The 18,227-nt window shown below is 41.4% G+C and overlaps 1 protein-coding gene across 1 annotated transcript in view; it reads left to right on the plus strand.

Moving 5' to 3' along the window:
- The window catches only part of LOC133618473 (netrin-G1-like), a 272,706-nt gene that overhangs the window by 21,350 nt on the left and 233,129 nt on the right, over positions 1-18,227 (plus strand). The window contains exon 2 of the mRNA XM_061978859.2: positions 11,959-12,544. Within this exon, the coding sequence (XP_061834843.1) occupies positions 12,299-12,544 (246 nt within the window). The 5' untranslated portion in view covers positions 11,959-12,298. The remainder of the gene's footprint in view (positions 1-11,958; positions 12,545-18,227) is intronic.

The raw sequence follows: 18,227 nt of genomic DNA on the forward strand, positions 1-18,227 counted from the left end.
AACAAATAAATAAAAATAAAAAATCAAATTAAATATGACATGATCCTCAGAATACAGCACTACAGCTGTCCTCTTATAAGAAGTTTCACCACTTAAATGTTAAAGCAAATCCTGCACTTAGGCATCTTCAGAATGGATTCGACTATCATTTAGAAAGGTTTCCCTTTAGGGGACCTGTTTTTTTTGTCCCCATACCGTCAAAGGTCCCCTAAAGGTGACTGTGTAAACAGAGCGATGTCCCCATTAAGTAAGCATTGCCAGAATACACACACACATGCACAAACATTAAATTTCCCCAAAAAATGCAACTTATATATGTTTTTTTCCTTCTTTATTATGCATTTTCGGCCGGTGCGACTTATTCTCCGAAGCGACTTATATTCCGAAAAACTCTGAATGTGAATCATACTTTAAGGTAATAATGTTTTATAATCATGCTGTATGAAAATGTTATCCTAAGGAACACTAAATAAGCTTAAAAAAGCTTAAAAATCACTTAGGGATTTCCTAAGTCCCCTATGGGACACAAATTCCATAGGGGTGATGAATGGATGGTCAGCGCCTGAGAGCTGCGGCCTACCATCATGACCTCGCCCTCCCCTCTGTTGCTAGATATCGAGATGTACGTTGTAATATGTATGTGTGCTTTGCTATGGAGGTTTTTTCCCACTCCAGACTAGTCTAGATTGAATTTTTTTACTCATCCTTCCCCAGCGTTTTACCTTTTTCCCATCTTTTACGGGGCGCCTTGTGGCGACCCATCAGCGTTCCTGTTCTGTAACCCTGTACACTGTTTGTTTGTCTAATCTTGAACGGGTTTGTGCTGAAAACAAAGTTTCGTTGTACTTGTGCAATGACAATAAAGACCTACCATCTACCATCTATTAGGCATCTTTAGAATGGATCCGACTATCATTTAAAAAGGTTTCCCTTTTGGGGACCTGTTTTTTTGTCCCCATACCGTCAGAGGTCCCCTAAAGGTGACTGTGTAAACAGAGCGATGTCCCCATTAAGTAAGCATTGCCAGAAAATACACACACACACACACACACACACACACACACACACACACACACACACACACACACACACACACACACACACACACACACACACACACACACACACACACACACACACACACACACGTTGCGTTTAGACTGCAGTCACATTTGAAAAGATCAGATTCCAGTCGGTACTCAGGACTACCTCCTAATGTGGCATCAGGCTCTCTGCAGCTCGCTTTTCGTCGCAGACGTAGAGTGACAGGAGTAAAAAGTCTCTAAACACGAGTACAGTCAACAATAACACCAGAAATAGATGTTAAATTTGGTTTTAGTTTTAATAAAGACAGAGTGACCAGTAGGATTGGAACAAAATCTCTAGAAAAAAATAATTCTCAACAAATTACAGTGTACAATAAGCGGCAACAATTAAAAACTAGAGCAAAACGCTATTATGTAAGAACAAATATATGTTGATAGTATAATTAATAACAGGGAAATATATGCATCATAGCAAATAATGTGATGACGTCATATTGACCACGCCCCCATCGCCACATGTGTCTTGGCAATCTCGAGGAAACCCTGCACGGTTGTTCTCTGTCCCATATGAGTGATTGCTTTGTTAATTGTGCACTTCCTAGCTGCACTCGTCTTTGTACCCGTGCACTCCCAAGCTGCACATACTTCAGTTTATAATGTATACATACTTTTTCTGAATCCTTGGGGTCAAGCTGCAAGCACCGCTTCCCTCAGCGTTACAATATCGCTATATATTGTTGCGTTTTGGACCAGTTGTTCCTCCCAGGGAATTCAAGTCACAAGTCGCTCCCAAGCTCTTTACGACACTTAAAGCTGAGTTGAAGAACCACCAGAGACAGAATAGGTATTTTGTAATATATTTGCAAAGCTTTGCATATATACATTGAGACCAGTCCAGCATAGAACATTCAATCGCCCCGCTAAGATGGTCTGCCCTCCCGACAAAACCCTCTCCCCTCTTAAGTCTCTCTAGTCAAAACACATGCACATTTATCTCTCTTTCTTACATTCCAAAGCTTCAAGGTTAACACACACAGTTTACTTGCAGACAAACAGAAAGAGAACAAATGGAAAAACACGAGCTGTTTTCAAATATGACTATGAAATAAAAGAAGTAACACTTAAATTCGGATATATGTAAATATCTGCCTCGGCAGTCCGATATTATCGGACATCTCTACTCACAAGTATAAAACTACTTTTTTAAAGTACCGTATTTTTCGGAGTATAAGTCGCACCGGCCGAAAATGCATAATAAAGAAGGAAAAAAAACATATGTAAGTCGCATTTTTTGGGGAAATTTATTAGATAAAACCCAACACCAAGAATAGACATTTGAAAGGCAATTTAAATGTCTGTAAATGTATATATATATATATATATATATATATATATATATATATATATATATATATATATATATATTGAAAGGCAATTTAAATGTCTGTAAATGTATATATATATATATATATATATATATATATACATTTACAGACATTTAAATTGCCTTTCAAATGTCTATTCTTGGTGTTGGGTTTTATCTAATAAATTTCCCCAAAAAATGCGACTTACATATGTTTTTTTTCCTTCTTTATTATGCATTTTCGGCCTATATATATATATATATATATATATATATATATATATATATATATATATATATATACATTTACAGACATTTAAATTGCCTTTCAATTGTCTATTCTTGGTGTTGGGTTTTATCTAATAAATTTCCCCAAAAAATGCGACTTACATATGTTTTTTTTCCTTCTTTATTATGCATTTTCGGCCGGTGCGACTTATACTCCGAAAAATACGGTACTTTAAAAAAGTAGTTTTATACTTGTGAGTAGAGCTGTCCGATAATATCGGACTGCCGATATTATCGACCCATAAATGCTTTAAATTGTGATATCGGAAATTATCGGTATCTGTTTCAAAAAGTAAAATTTATGACTTTTTAAAACGCCGCTGTACGGAGTGGTACACGGACGTAGGGAGAAGTAAGGAGCAGTTGCGTCTCCCAGTCATACTTGCCAATCCTCCCGATTTTCCCGGGAGACTCCCGAATTTCAGTGCCACTCCCGAAAATCACCCGGGGCAACCATTCTCCCGAATTTCTCCGGATTTCCACCCAGACAACAATATTGGGGGCAGTGCCTTAAAGGCACTGCTTTTACGTGCTGGCCCAATCACATAATATCTACGGCTTTTCACACACACAAGTGAATGCCGGCATACTTGGTCAACAGCCATATAGGTCACACTGAGGGTGGCCGTATAAACAACTTTAACACTGTTACAAATATGCGCCACACTGTGAACCCACACCAAACAAGAATGACAAACACGTTTCGGGAGAACATCCGCACCGTAACACAAAATAAACACAACAGAACAAATACCCAGAATCCCTTGCAGCACTAACTCTTCCGGGACGCCAAATTCCAAGCTTCTGTTCTGAGGCATGTTAAAAAAAAATAATGCACTTTGTGACTTCAATAATAAATATGGCAGTGCCATGTTGGCATTTTTTTCCATAACTTGAGTTGATTTTTTTTGGAAAACCTTGTTACATTGTTTAATGCATCCAGCGGGGCATCACAACAAAATTAGGCATAATAATGTGTTAATAATTCCACGACTGTATACATCTGTATTGGTTGATATCGGAATCGGTAATTAAGAGTTGGACAATATCGGAATATCGGATATGGGCAAAAAAGCCATTATCGGACATCTCTAGTACTAATGTCAGGTCAGCCGAACATAGTCCACGGTGACGAGTTTCACACTCCTGATTGACTTTTATCACTCAACGACAGAATGCTCATTTTTTACCTGCAAAAACACAATCCTGAGCCACTAAAGCCATTTCTCCCCCCCCCCCTGAGCGGGCGTCGTGACTTTGTGGCTCTCCGCTGACTGCTGCCAGGCACCGTTAGCGTGCGCGTTGGCCCGACTGACTGATGCCTTGTGATGGCTGCGCCGCCCAAAAGTACAATCCCTCAAATAGACCATTTCTGTCTCCCTATTTGACTTTAATATTTCCCCAAATGCCTCCGAAGGCTCGGGGACAGGAGCGTGCGGCGGGGGGCTCCGACGAAGGCAGCGGTTTTTAGAAAAGCAATAACTTAAATGCGGCGACTTGGGCGGATGGAAATAAGCCCTTTTTGTGTGAAAATCAAATGGAGATTGGGCTTTGTGGCGCCGGATCCTGTCGAATTGTATTCGATGATTTCGGCGAGGTTATTACACAGGGATGCACGTAAAGCCGCGGAGGGCCAGCATCAAATTAAATCACTTTGTCACATGTTTTTTTTTTTTTTTTACTTTATACCATGTACCCTGCAAAAACTGAAATCTAAGTAAGATGAAATATCTCAAATAAGGGTGGTATTTGCTTATTTTCTGTCTGATAAGATAATTCTTCTCACTAAGCATATTTTATGTTAGAGTGTTTTACTTGTTTTAAGTGTTTTGGTCCTAAATGATCTCAGTAAGATATTACAGCTTGTTGCTGAGATTTGATGACCTATATTGAGTAAAACATGCTTGAAACTAGAATATCAACTGTTGCAAAGCTGTGTCATCAACACTCACAAGTATAAAACTACTTTTTTAAAGTAATCATTTCTTAATTTCAAGCATGAAATAAAAAATCATGACTTTGACACAATTGTGTCTCATAATTAAAACAGATTTATTTTCAATGAAACAATAGAAAATAGGTACTCATATAGTAGTACAGTTGGCACAGTACAGTAAACTGACAGTTAATATTCAAACATTTAACATGTGACATTTCTAACAATTTTGAACAGAAATAGTTCATGCACATTCAGATGAATTCTTCAAAATTACAATTAAAAACATTTTGGGCGGGGCCTGGGCTGTATATACCGTATTTCCTTGAATTGCCGCCGGGACGGTAATTAATTTAAAACCTCTTCTCACCCCGGCGCTTACCAAAGGCATGCGGTATATTTAGGCCTGCGCTTTGAGTGCGAAGTAAGGATTAGGGATGTCCCGATCCAGGTTTTTGCACTTCCGATCCGATACCGATATTATTTTTGCACTTCCGATCCGATACCGATACTGACCGATACCGATACTGGCCTATCCGAGCATGTATTAAAGTTTAAAGTTATTTAGCCTACTTAGTTGTCAGAATCATGTTGAAAAGGGTTTTAGTACTCTTGATAACAACTAGCCAGCTGAATTAGGGGAGTTTGAATAATACACAATGGTTGGTAACAAGGAACTGACCTGTTTATTCAAGGATAAACACAAAATAGACAAAATTATACATGACAAACAGAAATGGCATCATTGAACTAGGGCTGGGCGATATGGCCTTTTTTTAATATTGCGATATTTTAAGGCCATATTGTGATACACGATATATATCTCGATATTTTGCCTTAGCCTTGAATGAACACTTGATGCATATAATCACAGCAGTATGATGATTTTATGTGTCTACATTAAAACATTCTTCTTCATACTGCATTAATATATGCTACTTTTAAACTTTCATGCAGAGAGGGAAATCACAACTAAAAAAAATCAAACATTTTTTCATACAGTGTTGATGTGGAAATGTTTGCCTCGGCATTTTGATGGTGTGGACGTGTGGCACCGAACGCAGATAAGCGTCTCGACAGACGTTACAATATTTGAACAATGATGACGAAAACTGTTTTCTCTGTCGTGTCCGTGTGTCGAAAATTGTTATGCGCTTATTTTTTTATTTGATTTTGTGAGTGGCATAGATTTGCCGTGCGCAGAGGACGCTTGAGCAGGCGCGCACCTTAGCGGCTGCGCTAGCATCACAGCTAACGTTAGCCATGCTGCTACCTCGCTCTCTGCTGGGAGAGGGCGTATACGTATGTGACGTATGACGTGACAGTATGTGACGTGTGTAAGAAGGTGCGCTTGCTGTCTGTGAGAGGGAGACACAGGAAAGAGTGAGAAGAGCCTGTCGTGTAATGCCAGCAGCTAAAAGCAACTGCGTGAGAATCCACAGACCTGTGGATGTGTTGAAGGTGTGCTGGAAAATGCGGAACGGAAATTAGGGAGCAGCATAAAAGTGGAATGTATTATTTAAATAGGTGCGTTGGAAAACACGGACCGGAGTTTTTTTTAAACTGGATCTGGATCGGCATTTTCCCATGCCTTGCCGATACGCATTTTTTTGCAAATATCGGCGGCCGATCCGATCCAAATATCGGATCGGGACATCCCTAGTAAGGATACCATCATGAAAAGCACATTTAATAAAACAAACGTTATTATGGTCTTACCTTTACTTATAAATGAAGTCCATGCGCAGCTCCTTCTGAACAAAAGCATCGACTTGTTTATAGAAGTCTTCCCTATCTTTCTTCAGTTTTAAAAGTCTCTGTCTCGATGGAGATCTTCTTTTAATTATTACCTCCTGCTTCGATTGAAAGTCCAGTTTAGAAAACGGTTTTATTTTAGATATGTAATCCTCCATGTTAAAAGTACAAGCGAGAGGAACAAATAAACGATCGCTGCTAACTGTTGCTGTTTGTTGTCACTTCTTCTGCAGGTGAGTAGTCGCAAGAAGGATCACTAGCGCCCTCTACCACCAGGAAGCGGGAGTCATTTAATGACTCATATTTGACACACGCAGCTACGGTATATTAATAAAACATAGCTGCTTACTGTTTTTTTTAGCATATTCAATAGCTTGGACTAGGGATGTCCCGATCCGATATTTGGATCGGATCGGCTGCCGATATTTGCTAAAAATTGCGTATCGGCAAGGCATGGGAAAATGCCCATCCAGATCCAGTTTAAAAAACGTGTTTTCCAACGCACCGATTTAAATAATACATTCCACTTTTCTGCTGCTCCGTAATTTCCGTTCCGCATTTTCCAGCACACCTTCAACACATCCACAGGTCTGTGGATTCTCACGCAGTTGCTTTTAGCTGCTGGCATTACACGACAGGCTCTTCTCACTCTTTCCTGTGTCTCCCTCTCACAGACAGCAAGCGCACCTTCTTACACACGTCACATACTGTCACGACATACGTCACATACTGTCACGTCATACGTCACATACGTATACGTCCTCCCCGAGCAGAGAGGAAGCAGTATGGCTAACGTTAGCTGTGATGCTAGCGCAGCCGTGCGAGCAACGCTCCCTCTAAGGTGCTCGCCTGTGCAATTGCGCACTGTTTAAGCGTCCTCTGCGCATAGCAAATATATGCCACGCACAAAATCAAATAAAAAAATAAGCGCATAACAATTTTCGACACACGGACACGACAGAGAAAACAGTTTTCATCATCATTGTTCAAATATTGTCTGTCGAGACGCTTATCTCCATTCGGTGCCACACGTCCACACCATCAAAATGCCGAGGCAAAAATTTCCACATCAACACCGTATGAAAAAATTAGTGATTTTTTTAGTTGTGATTTCCTTCTCTGCATGAAAGTTTAAAAGTAGCATATATTAATGCAGTATGAAGAAGAATGTTTTAATGTAGACATGTAAGCCTTGAAAGAAAATTTTGAAAATCAAGACTACATTTCCTGCAAATGGGTGCATTTCTACCCTATATTTTAACTTTAGATTTATTCTCATATCAAACTCTTTTGGCTGTCTTTTTGACACTTACATCCGGCGCCCCCCTCCACACCCTGGATTATAAATAATGTAAATAATTCAATGTGATTATCTTGTGTGATGACTGTATTATGATGATAGTATATATCTGATAGTATATATCTGTATCATGAATCAACCCCGACTTAAGCAAGTTGAAAAACTTATTCGGGTGTTACCATTTAGTGGTCAATTGTACGGAATATGTACTTCACTGTGCAACCTACTAATAAAAGTCTCAATCAATCAATCAAAACACATAGAATCATCATACTGCTGTGATTATATGCATCAAGTGTTCATTCAAGGCTACGGCAAAATATCGAGATATATATCGTGTATCGCAATATGGCCTTAAAATATCGCTACATTAAAAAAAGGCCATATCGCCCAGCCCTAGTTCAATGATGCCATTTCTGTTTGTCATGTATGATTTTGTCTATTTTGTGTTTATCCTTGAATAAACAGGTCAGGTTCTTGTTACCAACCATTGTGTATTATTCAAACTCCCCTAATTCAGCTGGCTAGTTGTTATCAAGAGTACTAAAACCCTTTTCAACATGATTCTGACAACTAAGTAGTCTAAATAACTTTAAACTTTAATACATGCTCGGATAGGCCAGTATCGGTCAGTATCGGTATCGGATCGGAAATGCAAAAACAATATCGGTATCGGATCGGAAGTGCAAAAACCTGGATCGGGACATCCCTAGCTTGGACCTTAAATCTTCCTGAATAGCTCTTTATCTTCTTCCCTTTATGCGATTTCAAATTATTGAAATCAGCCTCCTCCATTTTGAAAATGATGACAGGTGAAGTGTCACTTGTGACGTGACGATTTTGACCCGGCGGAAATTCTAGGCATATGCTAATTATTTTGCGAAACGAGTTTAACCCGGCGGAAATTCTAGACATGCGCTAATAAAAATAATATTTTGCGAAACGAGTTTGACCCGGCGTTAATCCTGAGCCGGCGGTAATGCTAAGCATGCGCTAATTATTTTGCGAAACGAGTTTGACCTGGCGGTAATTCTAGGCAGGCGCATACTATATACCCGGTAGAAATACGGTATGCGCACTAATTGACTGAAAGAGCACGCACTTGGCGCGATGATGTCATGTTATCGATGGAAAAATGCATTTTTAGACAATATGATTAGCCTGAGCGGCTAGGAGACCCCGAGAGTAACAAGCGGTTGCCTTGTTGCCTTTCCATTAAGAACAATAAATTAGTTTTTAGTATAAGTTTGCTGGTTTCAAGAAATGTAATGCCGAGCGCATATCATTATGTCAAGATAATGGCACTAGCATTTACTTCATTTAAGAATATTTTTCAACATATTGAGCTAAAAGGTCTAATTTTTTTTTCTACCAAGAAAAGTGCACTTGTTATTAGGGCTGGGCGATATGGCCTTTTTTAAATATCGCGATATTTTAAGGCCATATCGCGATACACGATATATATCTCGATATTTTTTGCCTTAGCCTTGAATGAACACTTGATGCATATAATCACAGCAGTATGATGATTCTATGTGTCTACATTAAAACATTCTTCTTCATACTGCATTAATATATGCTACTTTAAAACTTTCATGCAGAGAAGGAAATCACAACTAAAAAAAAATCACTATTTTTTTCATACGGTGTTGATCTGGAAATGTTTGCTTCGGCATTTTGATGGTGTGGGCGTGTGGCACCGAACGGAGATGTTGACGTGCGGAGTACGTAAATATTGTTTTTAATATTGTTGTGCAGCACTTTGGAAACATTTTTGTCGTTTAAATGTGCTATATAAATAAAGTGGATTAGATTGGAGTGAGCGCTCTTCATTCTCTAGCAGGGGACTTTTCAAATGATGCTACATATTAGCAGTAAAGCTACTTTTTATAGCAACGCTTTCGCCCCACACTTGACAAATTACAGTTGTCTGTTCGACATATTCCCGCTTAAAGCCAAACCAGCGCCAAACGATGGACCCCGTGCTGTTTTTTGGGGGAATTAATTCTTCCTTCATTTGTTACCAGATTCGCACCTTCTTTCGCTCGTATTACCGCTAGCATCACAGCTAACGTTAGCCATGCTGCTACCTCTCTGCTCGGGGAGGGCGTATACGTATGTGACGTATGACGTGACAGTATGTGACGTGTGTAAGAAGGTGCGCTTGCTGTCTGTGAGAGGGAGACACAGGAAAGAGTAGGAAGAGCCTGTAATGTAATGCTCGCAGCTAAAAGCAACTGCGTGAGAACGTATACTCGATATCACGATATAGTCATTTTCTATATCGCACAGAGACAAATATATATCGCGCATATCGATATATCGCTCAGCCCTACTTGTTATTAGTGAGAATATACTTATTTTAAGGTCTTTTTGGGTTCATTGAGGTTAGCTAATTTGACTTGTTTTGGAAAGTCTTGAAAAGCCGAATTGTCTTGTTCTATTGGCAGATAATTTTGCTTAGTTCAAATAAAATACCCCTAATTTTTTTATTTTTTTTCTTGTTTTTGAACACTGACTTTTTGCAGTGCATGTAGCGAGTGCATGCTGGGTAATGTCCCGTTGCTTTCATTTAACTGCCCTTAAAGGGGAACATTATCATGTAAGCGTCAATATATACCTTGATGTTGCAGAAAAAAGACCATATATTTTTTTCACCGATTTCCGAACTCTAAATGGGTGAATTTTGGCGAATTAAAAGCCTTTCTAATATTCGCTCTCGAAGCGATGACGTCACAACGTGGCGTCACATCGGGAAGCAATCCACCATTTTCTCAAACACCGAGTCAAATCAGCTCTGTTATTTTCCGTTTTTTCGACTGTTTTCCGTACCTTGGAGACATCATGCCTCGTCGGTGTGTTGTCGGAGGGTGTAACAACACGAACAGGGACGGATTCAAGTTGCACCAGTGGCCCAAAGATGCGAAAGTGGCAAGAAATTGGACGTTTGTTCCGCACACTTTACCGACGAAAGCTATGCTACGACAGAGATGGCAAGAATGTGTGGATATCCTGCGACACTCAAAGCAGATGCATTTCCAACGATAAAGTCAAAGAAATCTGCCGCCAGACCCCCATTGAATCTGCCGGAGTGTGTGAGCAATTCAGGGACAAAGGACCTCGGTAGCACGGCAAGCAATGGCGGCAGTTTGTTCCCGCAGACGAGCGAGCTAAACACCCTGTCGACCCTAGCTTCCCTGGCCTGCTGACATCAACTCCAAAACTGGCCAGATCAGCTTTCAGGAAAAGAGCGCGGATGAGGGTATGTCTACAAAATATATTAATTGATGAAAACTGGGCTGTCTGCACTCTCAAAGTGCATGTTGTTGCCAAATGTATTTCATATGCTGTAAACCTAGTTCATAGTTGTTAGTTTCCTTTAATGCCAAACAAACACATACCAATCGTTGGTTAGAAGGCGATCGCCGAATTCGTCCTCGCTTTCTCCCGTGTCGCTGGCTGTCGTGTCGTTTTCGTCGGTTTCGCTTGCATACGGTTCAAACCGATATGGCTCAATAGCTTCAGTTTCTTCTTCAATTTCGTTTTCGCAACCTGCCTCCACACTACAACCATCCGTTTCAATACATGCGTAATCTGTTGAATCGCTTAAGCCGCTGAAATCCGAGTCTGAATCCGAGCTAATGTCGCTATAGCTTGCTGTTCTTTCCGCCATGTTTGTTTGTGTTGGCTTCACTATGTGACGTCACAGGAAAATGGACGGGTGTATATAACGATGGTTAAAATCAGGCACTTTGAAGCTTTTTTTAGGGATATTGCGTGATGGGTAAAATTTTGAAAAAAACTTCGAAAAATATAATAAGCCACTGGGAACTGATTTTTAATGGTTTTAACAATTCTGAAATTGTGATAATGTTCCCCTTTAATTTAAGAATATTTTTCAACATATTGAGCAAAAAGGTCTCATATTTGTTTTTTCTACCAAGAAAAGTGCACTTGTTATTAGTGAGAAGATACTATCTAAAGGTATTTTTGGGTTCATTGAAGTTAGCTAATTTTACTTGTTTTGGAAAGTCTTGAAAAGCCAAATTTTCTTGTTCTATTGGCAGATAATTTTGCTTAGTTCAAATAAAATACCCCTCATTTTTGTATTTTTTTCTTCTTGTTTTTGAACACTGACTTTTTGCAGTGCATGTAGCGAGTGCATGCTGGGTAATGTCCCGTTGCTTTCATTTAACTGCCCTTAAGCATCATCTGAAGTGTTAATATTTGACAAACACGGCACCAAACTGTCTTTTTCTCTTTTCTATAGGACGTCGCCCGTGGCTGGGTAAACACCAGCACGAGCAGATCAAACCGAGAGAGCTGACAGCCGCGTCCTCTTTGCACATCGCATCTGACCGCGTGCTGACCCGCCAGTCGCCGCTCAAGCCTTGCCACACGTCGTGGCCACTAATTGAAGGTGAAACCGGCGCACACGGAGGCTAATCGTGGCCGGGAGCCGCCAGCTGAGGAGTCACAGGATGCTGCTGCCTAAGGCGCCCGCACTGCACCGCTCAAAGCTGAGGCTGGTCTAGAACGTCCTCACCACTGCCGCAGAACTCCTTTACAAAAACATTAAAAATAAAAGGAGTTCCGCCGTGAGATCAACAATGCTCTTGAACGTTCTGCTCGCCCTGCACGCCGTGTGCGGCGGCGTGGCGCACGCCATGCAACACTACCCGGCGGCCTGGGGACACTACGACGTTTGCAAGTCCCAGATCTACACGGAGGAGGGCCTGGCGTGGGACTACATGGCCTGTCAGCCCGAAGCCACTGACATGACGAAGTACCTGCGGGTGGCCCTCGACCCCCCCAACATCACGTGCGGAGATCCGCCCGAAACGTACTGCGCTTTGGTAAGTGGCAACCTGGCCTGTCCCCCTGGCGACGGAGACGGATGAGGAACGCCGCGTAGTGGGTCAGGGATACGCGGGACGACACGTCGCTTCCCAAGCAGAGATTGATGAAGTGAACACAGGCACTAACATTCACAAGATGTTGGTTAAACTCTGACTGGATTTAAACCAGGGGTCTCAAACGCGGCCCGCGAGACGTTATTTTGCAGCCCGCACCTTAATATGAAAATTTCAGGTTAGTGCGGCCCGCGAGTTTTATATGAATGGCGCTTGGCAGCGTCATACTTGTAAACCCTCCCGATTTTTCCGGGAGACTCCCAAATTTCAGTGCCCCTCCCAGAAATCTCCAGGGGCAACCATTCTCCTGATTTTCACCCAGACAACAATATTAAGGGCGTGCCGTGACGGCGCTGACTTTAGGGTCCTCTACAGCCTGTACGAACAGCGTGCCGGCCCAGTCACATGTTGTATTTGGCTTCTGTAGACACACGTAAGCGACTGCAAGACATATTTCATTCACAGGTCACACTGAGGGCGGCCGTATAAACAACTTTAACACTGTTACAAATATGCGCCACACTGTGAACAGCACACCAAACAAGAATGACAAACACATTTCGGGAGAACATCCGCACCGTAACACAACATAAACACAACAGAACAAATACCCAGAATCCCATGCAGCCCTAACTCTTCCGCGCTACAATATAAACCCCCCCCCCCGCCCCCCCAACCACTCCCACCACAAAACCCCGCCCCGCCCCGAGTTAGGGCTGCAATGTGTTCTGGGTATTTGTTCTGTTGTGTTACGGTGCGGATGTTCTCCCAAAATGTGTTTGTCATTGTTGTTTGGTGTGGGTTCACAGTGTGGCGCATATTTGTAACAGTGTTAAAGTTGTTTATACAGCCACCCTCAGTGTGACCTGTATGGCTGTTGATCAAGAATGCCTTGCATTCACTTGTTTATAAAAGCCGCATATAGTATGTGACTGGGACGGCACGTTGTTTGTATGGAGGAAAAGCGGACGTGACGACAGGTTGTAGAGGACGTTGAAGGCAGTGCCTTTAAGGCACGCCCCCAATAATGTTGTCCAAGTAAAAATCGGGAGAAATTTGGGAGAATGGTTGCCCTGGGAGATTTTTGTGAGGGGCACTGAAATTCGGGAGTCTCCCGGGAAAATCGGGAGTGTTGGCAAGTATGAGTATTAGCGGTGAATGCAGTGTTACAGCGGCACTGCCGCTATATAATACCGGCGGGCCAGCTCTAATGTTAATTTGATATTGCCTCAAGGGCCAAATTTGGCCCGCGGGCCAGAGTTTGACACCCATGTCCTACAGGCAGCGCTGACTGCACTTTCCCTCCACAGTAATCATAGTAGTATCGACTAGATACGCTCTTGTACTTGGTATCATTACAGTGGATGTTAGCTGTATATCATACTTGCCAACCTTGAGACCTCCAATTTCGGGAGGTGGGGGGTGGGTGCGGGGGGCATGGTTGGGGCGGGGGCGTGGTTGGGGGCGTGGTTAAAAGGGGAGGAGTATATTTACAGCTAGAATTCACCAAGTCAAGTATTTCATATATATATATCCCCGCGACCCCGAAGGGAATAAGGGGTAGTAAATGGATGGATATATATATATATATATATATATATATATATATATATATATATATATATATATATATATACAGGTAAAAGCCAGTAAATTAGAATATTTTGAAAAACTTGATTTATTTCAGTAATTGCATTCAAAAGGTGTAACTTGTACATTATATTTATTCATTGCACACAGACTGATGCATTCAAATGTTTATTTCATTTAATTTTGATGATTTGAAGTGGCAACAAATGAAAATCCAAAATTCCGTGTGTCACAAAATTAGAATATTACTTAAGGCTAATACAAAAAAGGGATTTTTAGAAATGTTGGCCAACTGAAAAGTATGAAAATGAAAAATATGAGCATGTACAATACTCAATACTTGGTTGGAGCTCCTTTTGCCTCAATTACTGCGTTAATGCGGCGTGGCATGGAGTCGATGAGTTTCTGGCACTGCTCAGGTGTTATGAGAGCCCAGGTTGCTCTGATAGTGGCCTTCAACTCTTCTGCGTTTTTGGGTCTGGCATTCTGCATCTTCCTTTTCACAATACCCCACAGATTTTCTATGGGGCTAAGGTCAGGGGAGTTGGCGGGACAATTTAGAACAGAAATACCATGGTCCGTAAACCAGGCACGGGTAGATTTTGCGCTGTGTGCAGGCGCCAAGTCCTGTTGGAACTTGAAATCTCCATCTCCATAGAGCAGGTCAGCAGCAGGAAGCATGAAGTGCTCTAAAACTTGCTGGTAGACGACTGCGTTGACCCTGGATCTCAGGAAACAGAGTGGACCGACACCAGCAGATGACATGGCACCCCAAACCATCACCCAACCATGCAAATTTTGCATTTCCTTTGGAAATCGAGGTCCCAGAGTCTGGAGGAAGACAGGAGAGGCACAGGATCCACGTTGCCTGAAGTCTAGTGTAAAGTTTCCACCATCAGTGATGGTTTGGGGTGCCATGTCATCTGCTGGTGTCGGTCCACTCTGTTTCCTGAGATCCAGGGTCAACGCAGCCGTCTACCAGCAAGTTTTAGAGCACTTCATGCTTCCTGCTGCTGACCTGCTCTATGGAGATGGAGATTTCAAGTTCCAACAGGACTTGGCGCCTGCACACAGCGCAAAATCTACCCGTGCCTGGTTTACGGACCATGGTATTTCTGTTCTAAATTGGCCCGCCAACTCCCCTGACCTTAGCCCCATAGAAAATCTGTGGGGTATTGTGAAAAGGAAGATGCAGAATGCCAGACCCAAAAACGCAGAAGAGTTGAAGGCCACTATCAGAGCAACCTGGGCTCTCATAACACCTGAGCAGTGCCAGAAACTCATCGACTCCATGCCACGCCGCATTAACGCAGTAATTGAGGCAAAAGGAGCTCCAACCAAGTATTGAGTATTGTACATGCTCATATTTTTCATTTTCATACTTTTCAGTTGGCCAACATTTCTACAAATCCCTTTTTTGTATTAGCCTTAAGTAATATTCTAATTTTGTGACACACGGAATTTTGGATTTTCATTTGTTGCCACTTCAAATCATCAAAATTAAATGAAATAAACATTTGAATGCATCAGTCTGTGTGCAATGAATAAATATAATGTACAAGTTACACCTTTTGAATGCAATTACTGAAATAAATCAAGTTTTTCAAAATATTCTAATTTACTGGCTTTTACCTGTATATATATATATATATATATATATGTATATATATATATAAATAAATGAAAGAAATACTTGAATTTCAGTGTTCATTTATTTACACATATACACACACATAACACTCATCTACTCATTGTTGAGTTAAGGGTTGAATTGTCCATCCTTGTTCTATTCTCTGTCACTATCTTTCTAACCATGCTGAACACCCTCTCTGATTATGCATTGCTGTGTGGCACGCACAAAAGTGCTTCCATCAAATGCACTAGATGGCAGTATTGTTCTGTTTAAGAGTGTCACAACATTGCTCTTTACGGCAGACGGACTGCTTTACTGTAGACGTTCTTTATATTGTTGGAAAGCCTCCTCCAGCTCCGCCTGAATTTCGGGAGATTTTCGGGAGAAAATTTGTCCCGGGAGATTTTCGGGAGAGGCGCTGAATTTCGGGAGTCTCCCGGAAAATCCGGGAGGGTTGGCAAGTATGCTGTAGATCCACCAATGGCGTTTGTTTACATTTTGACGCCGGTGAGCTACGGTGTGTAGTGAAGCATGTTTAGCTAGTCCTCGTCCTGCAGGGATGATTCTTGTAAGAAACTTACTTTATTTTCCGCCATGGAGGCAAGGATTAGTTATTTAGAAGTAGCTAAAACACTGCCGACAGCGTCTGGACTTTAGCCGCTAGCTAGCTAGTGTTGCGTTTTGGACCAGTTGTTCCTCCCAGGGAATTCAAGTCACAAGTCGCTCCCAAGCTCTTTACGACACTTAAAGCTGAGTTGAAAAACCACCAGAGACAGAATAGGTATTTTGTAATATATTGGCAAAGCTTTGCAGATATACATTTGAGACCAGTCCAGCATAGAACATTCTATCGCGCCGCCAAAATGGTCTCAAAAGAAGGACAACCCCACCCTATTTCTGGGTTTGCTATGTCACTGAAGGGGGTCAAGCTATGAGGTGACTTTCGAGAAATGCTAGTTTCCTTCCCTGACAGTGACGGCAATGACATAGATTCCATCTGTTTATCTCCCATGTAACTATGCTTTTAATTTTTTACTAGCTTGCTCAAAGAGGGGCGTATTTTAGAAGTGTTGTACTAGTGATAAAGATCTTTTTAGAAGATCTGAAGGGGGAATTGTCGGAGGCAGATATTTACATATATCCGAATTTTAGTGTTACTTATTTTCTTTCATAGTCATATTTGAAAACAGCTCGTGTTTTCCATTTATTCTCTTTCTGTTTCTCTGCAAGTAAACTGTGTGTGCTAACCTTGAATTCTTTGGAATGTGTTTTGACTAGCATCTGTTTTGACTAGAGAGAGGAGAGAGGGTTTTGGGGGTTGGGAAGACAGACCATTTTGGCGGCGCGATATAATGTTCTATGCTGGACTGGTCTCAAATGTATATCTGCAAAGCTTTGCCAATATATTACAAAATACCTATTCTGTCTCTGGTGGTTTTTCAACTCAGCTTTAAGTGTCGTAAAGAGCTTGGGAGCGACTTGTGACTTGAATTCCCTGGGAGGAACAACTGGTCCAAAACGCAACACTAGCCATGTCTTAAAGCACCTCTGCCTGAGGGCGTTTCAGTGTTATAACTTCACCTTTATCGTTAGTTTTTAAGCCAAAATGCGTCCGTTCTCCATTTTCTGTCTACACGCTGTGTCTGCTTGTAAGTACTCTGTGATTGTGCGCTGCCGAACATGATTAATTAGTACCGCGGTACTATACTAATACCGGTATACCGTACAACCCTACTTTTAGAATAATTTTTATTTGTACCTACTTAATGAACCTCATGTTCATAAATTGAGATGAGTTTTAGAGTAGTGTAGTAATACAAATACCATGAAGCAACGGTAATAACCTCAGCAAAGCATCACCTTGGAGACCACATTAGTTATTCAGCAGCTATTGTCAACACTTCTGCCACAGGTTGCATTTATCTGAAAATCCCCAATCAAAGAAAGCAGTGGGACACCCCGAGGCGTTTAAAAAAAAAAAAATAATAAAAAATGATATATCGCTTCATCACGAGTCGTGTGAATGCCCGCTGAGAGCGCCCCGCTAGTAAATATTTACCAATTAAAATGTGGCGTTTTAAAAAGCAGCCCCGTTTGTTCCCGTGGCTCCAGATGGCGCTGAGACGTTTAATGCCGCCGTCGGATGAGAGGAAAGGACGGGAAGATTTACATCAAAACAAACGGTGGGAACTTGAGTAGCTCGGTGCATTAGTGGGGATAGACGACGTGGTGCATGGTGCTGCATAGTCAATAAAACACTCTTCTCTTTGTTCAACTTCTTGTAAGCAGTAAGTGCTTCTTCCTGCTATTTTTATACACTTTAGTGCTTTTTTTGTTTATTGCCAATGACATTTTTTAAAGCATATTTGCACAAAGTGGTGTGTACATTGATTAATAACATTG

The sequence above is a fragment of the Nerophis lumbriciformis genome, linkage group LG19 (genome assembly GCF_033978685.3).
Source record: "Nerophis lumbriciformis linkage group LG19, RoL_Nlum_v2.1, whole genome shotgun sequence".
Lineage (NCBI taxonomy): Eukaryota > Metazoa > Chordata > Actinopteri > Syngnathiformes > Syngnathidae > Nerophis > Nerophis lumbriciformis.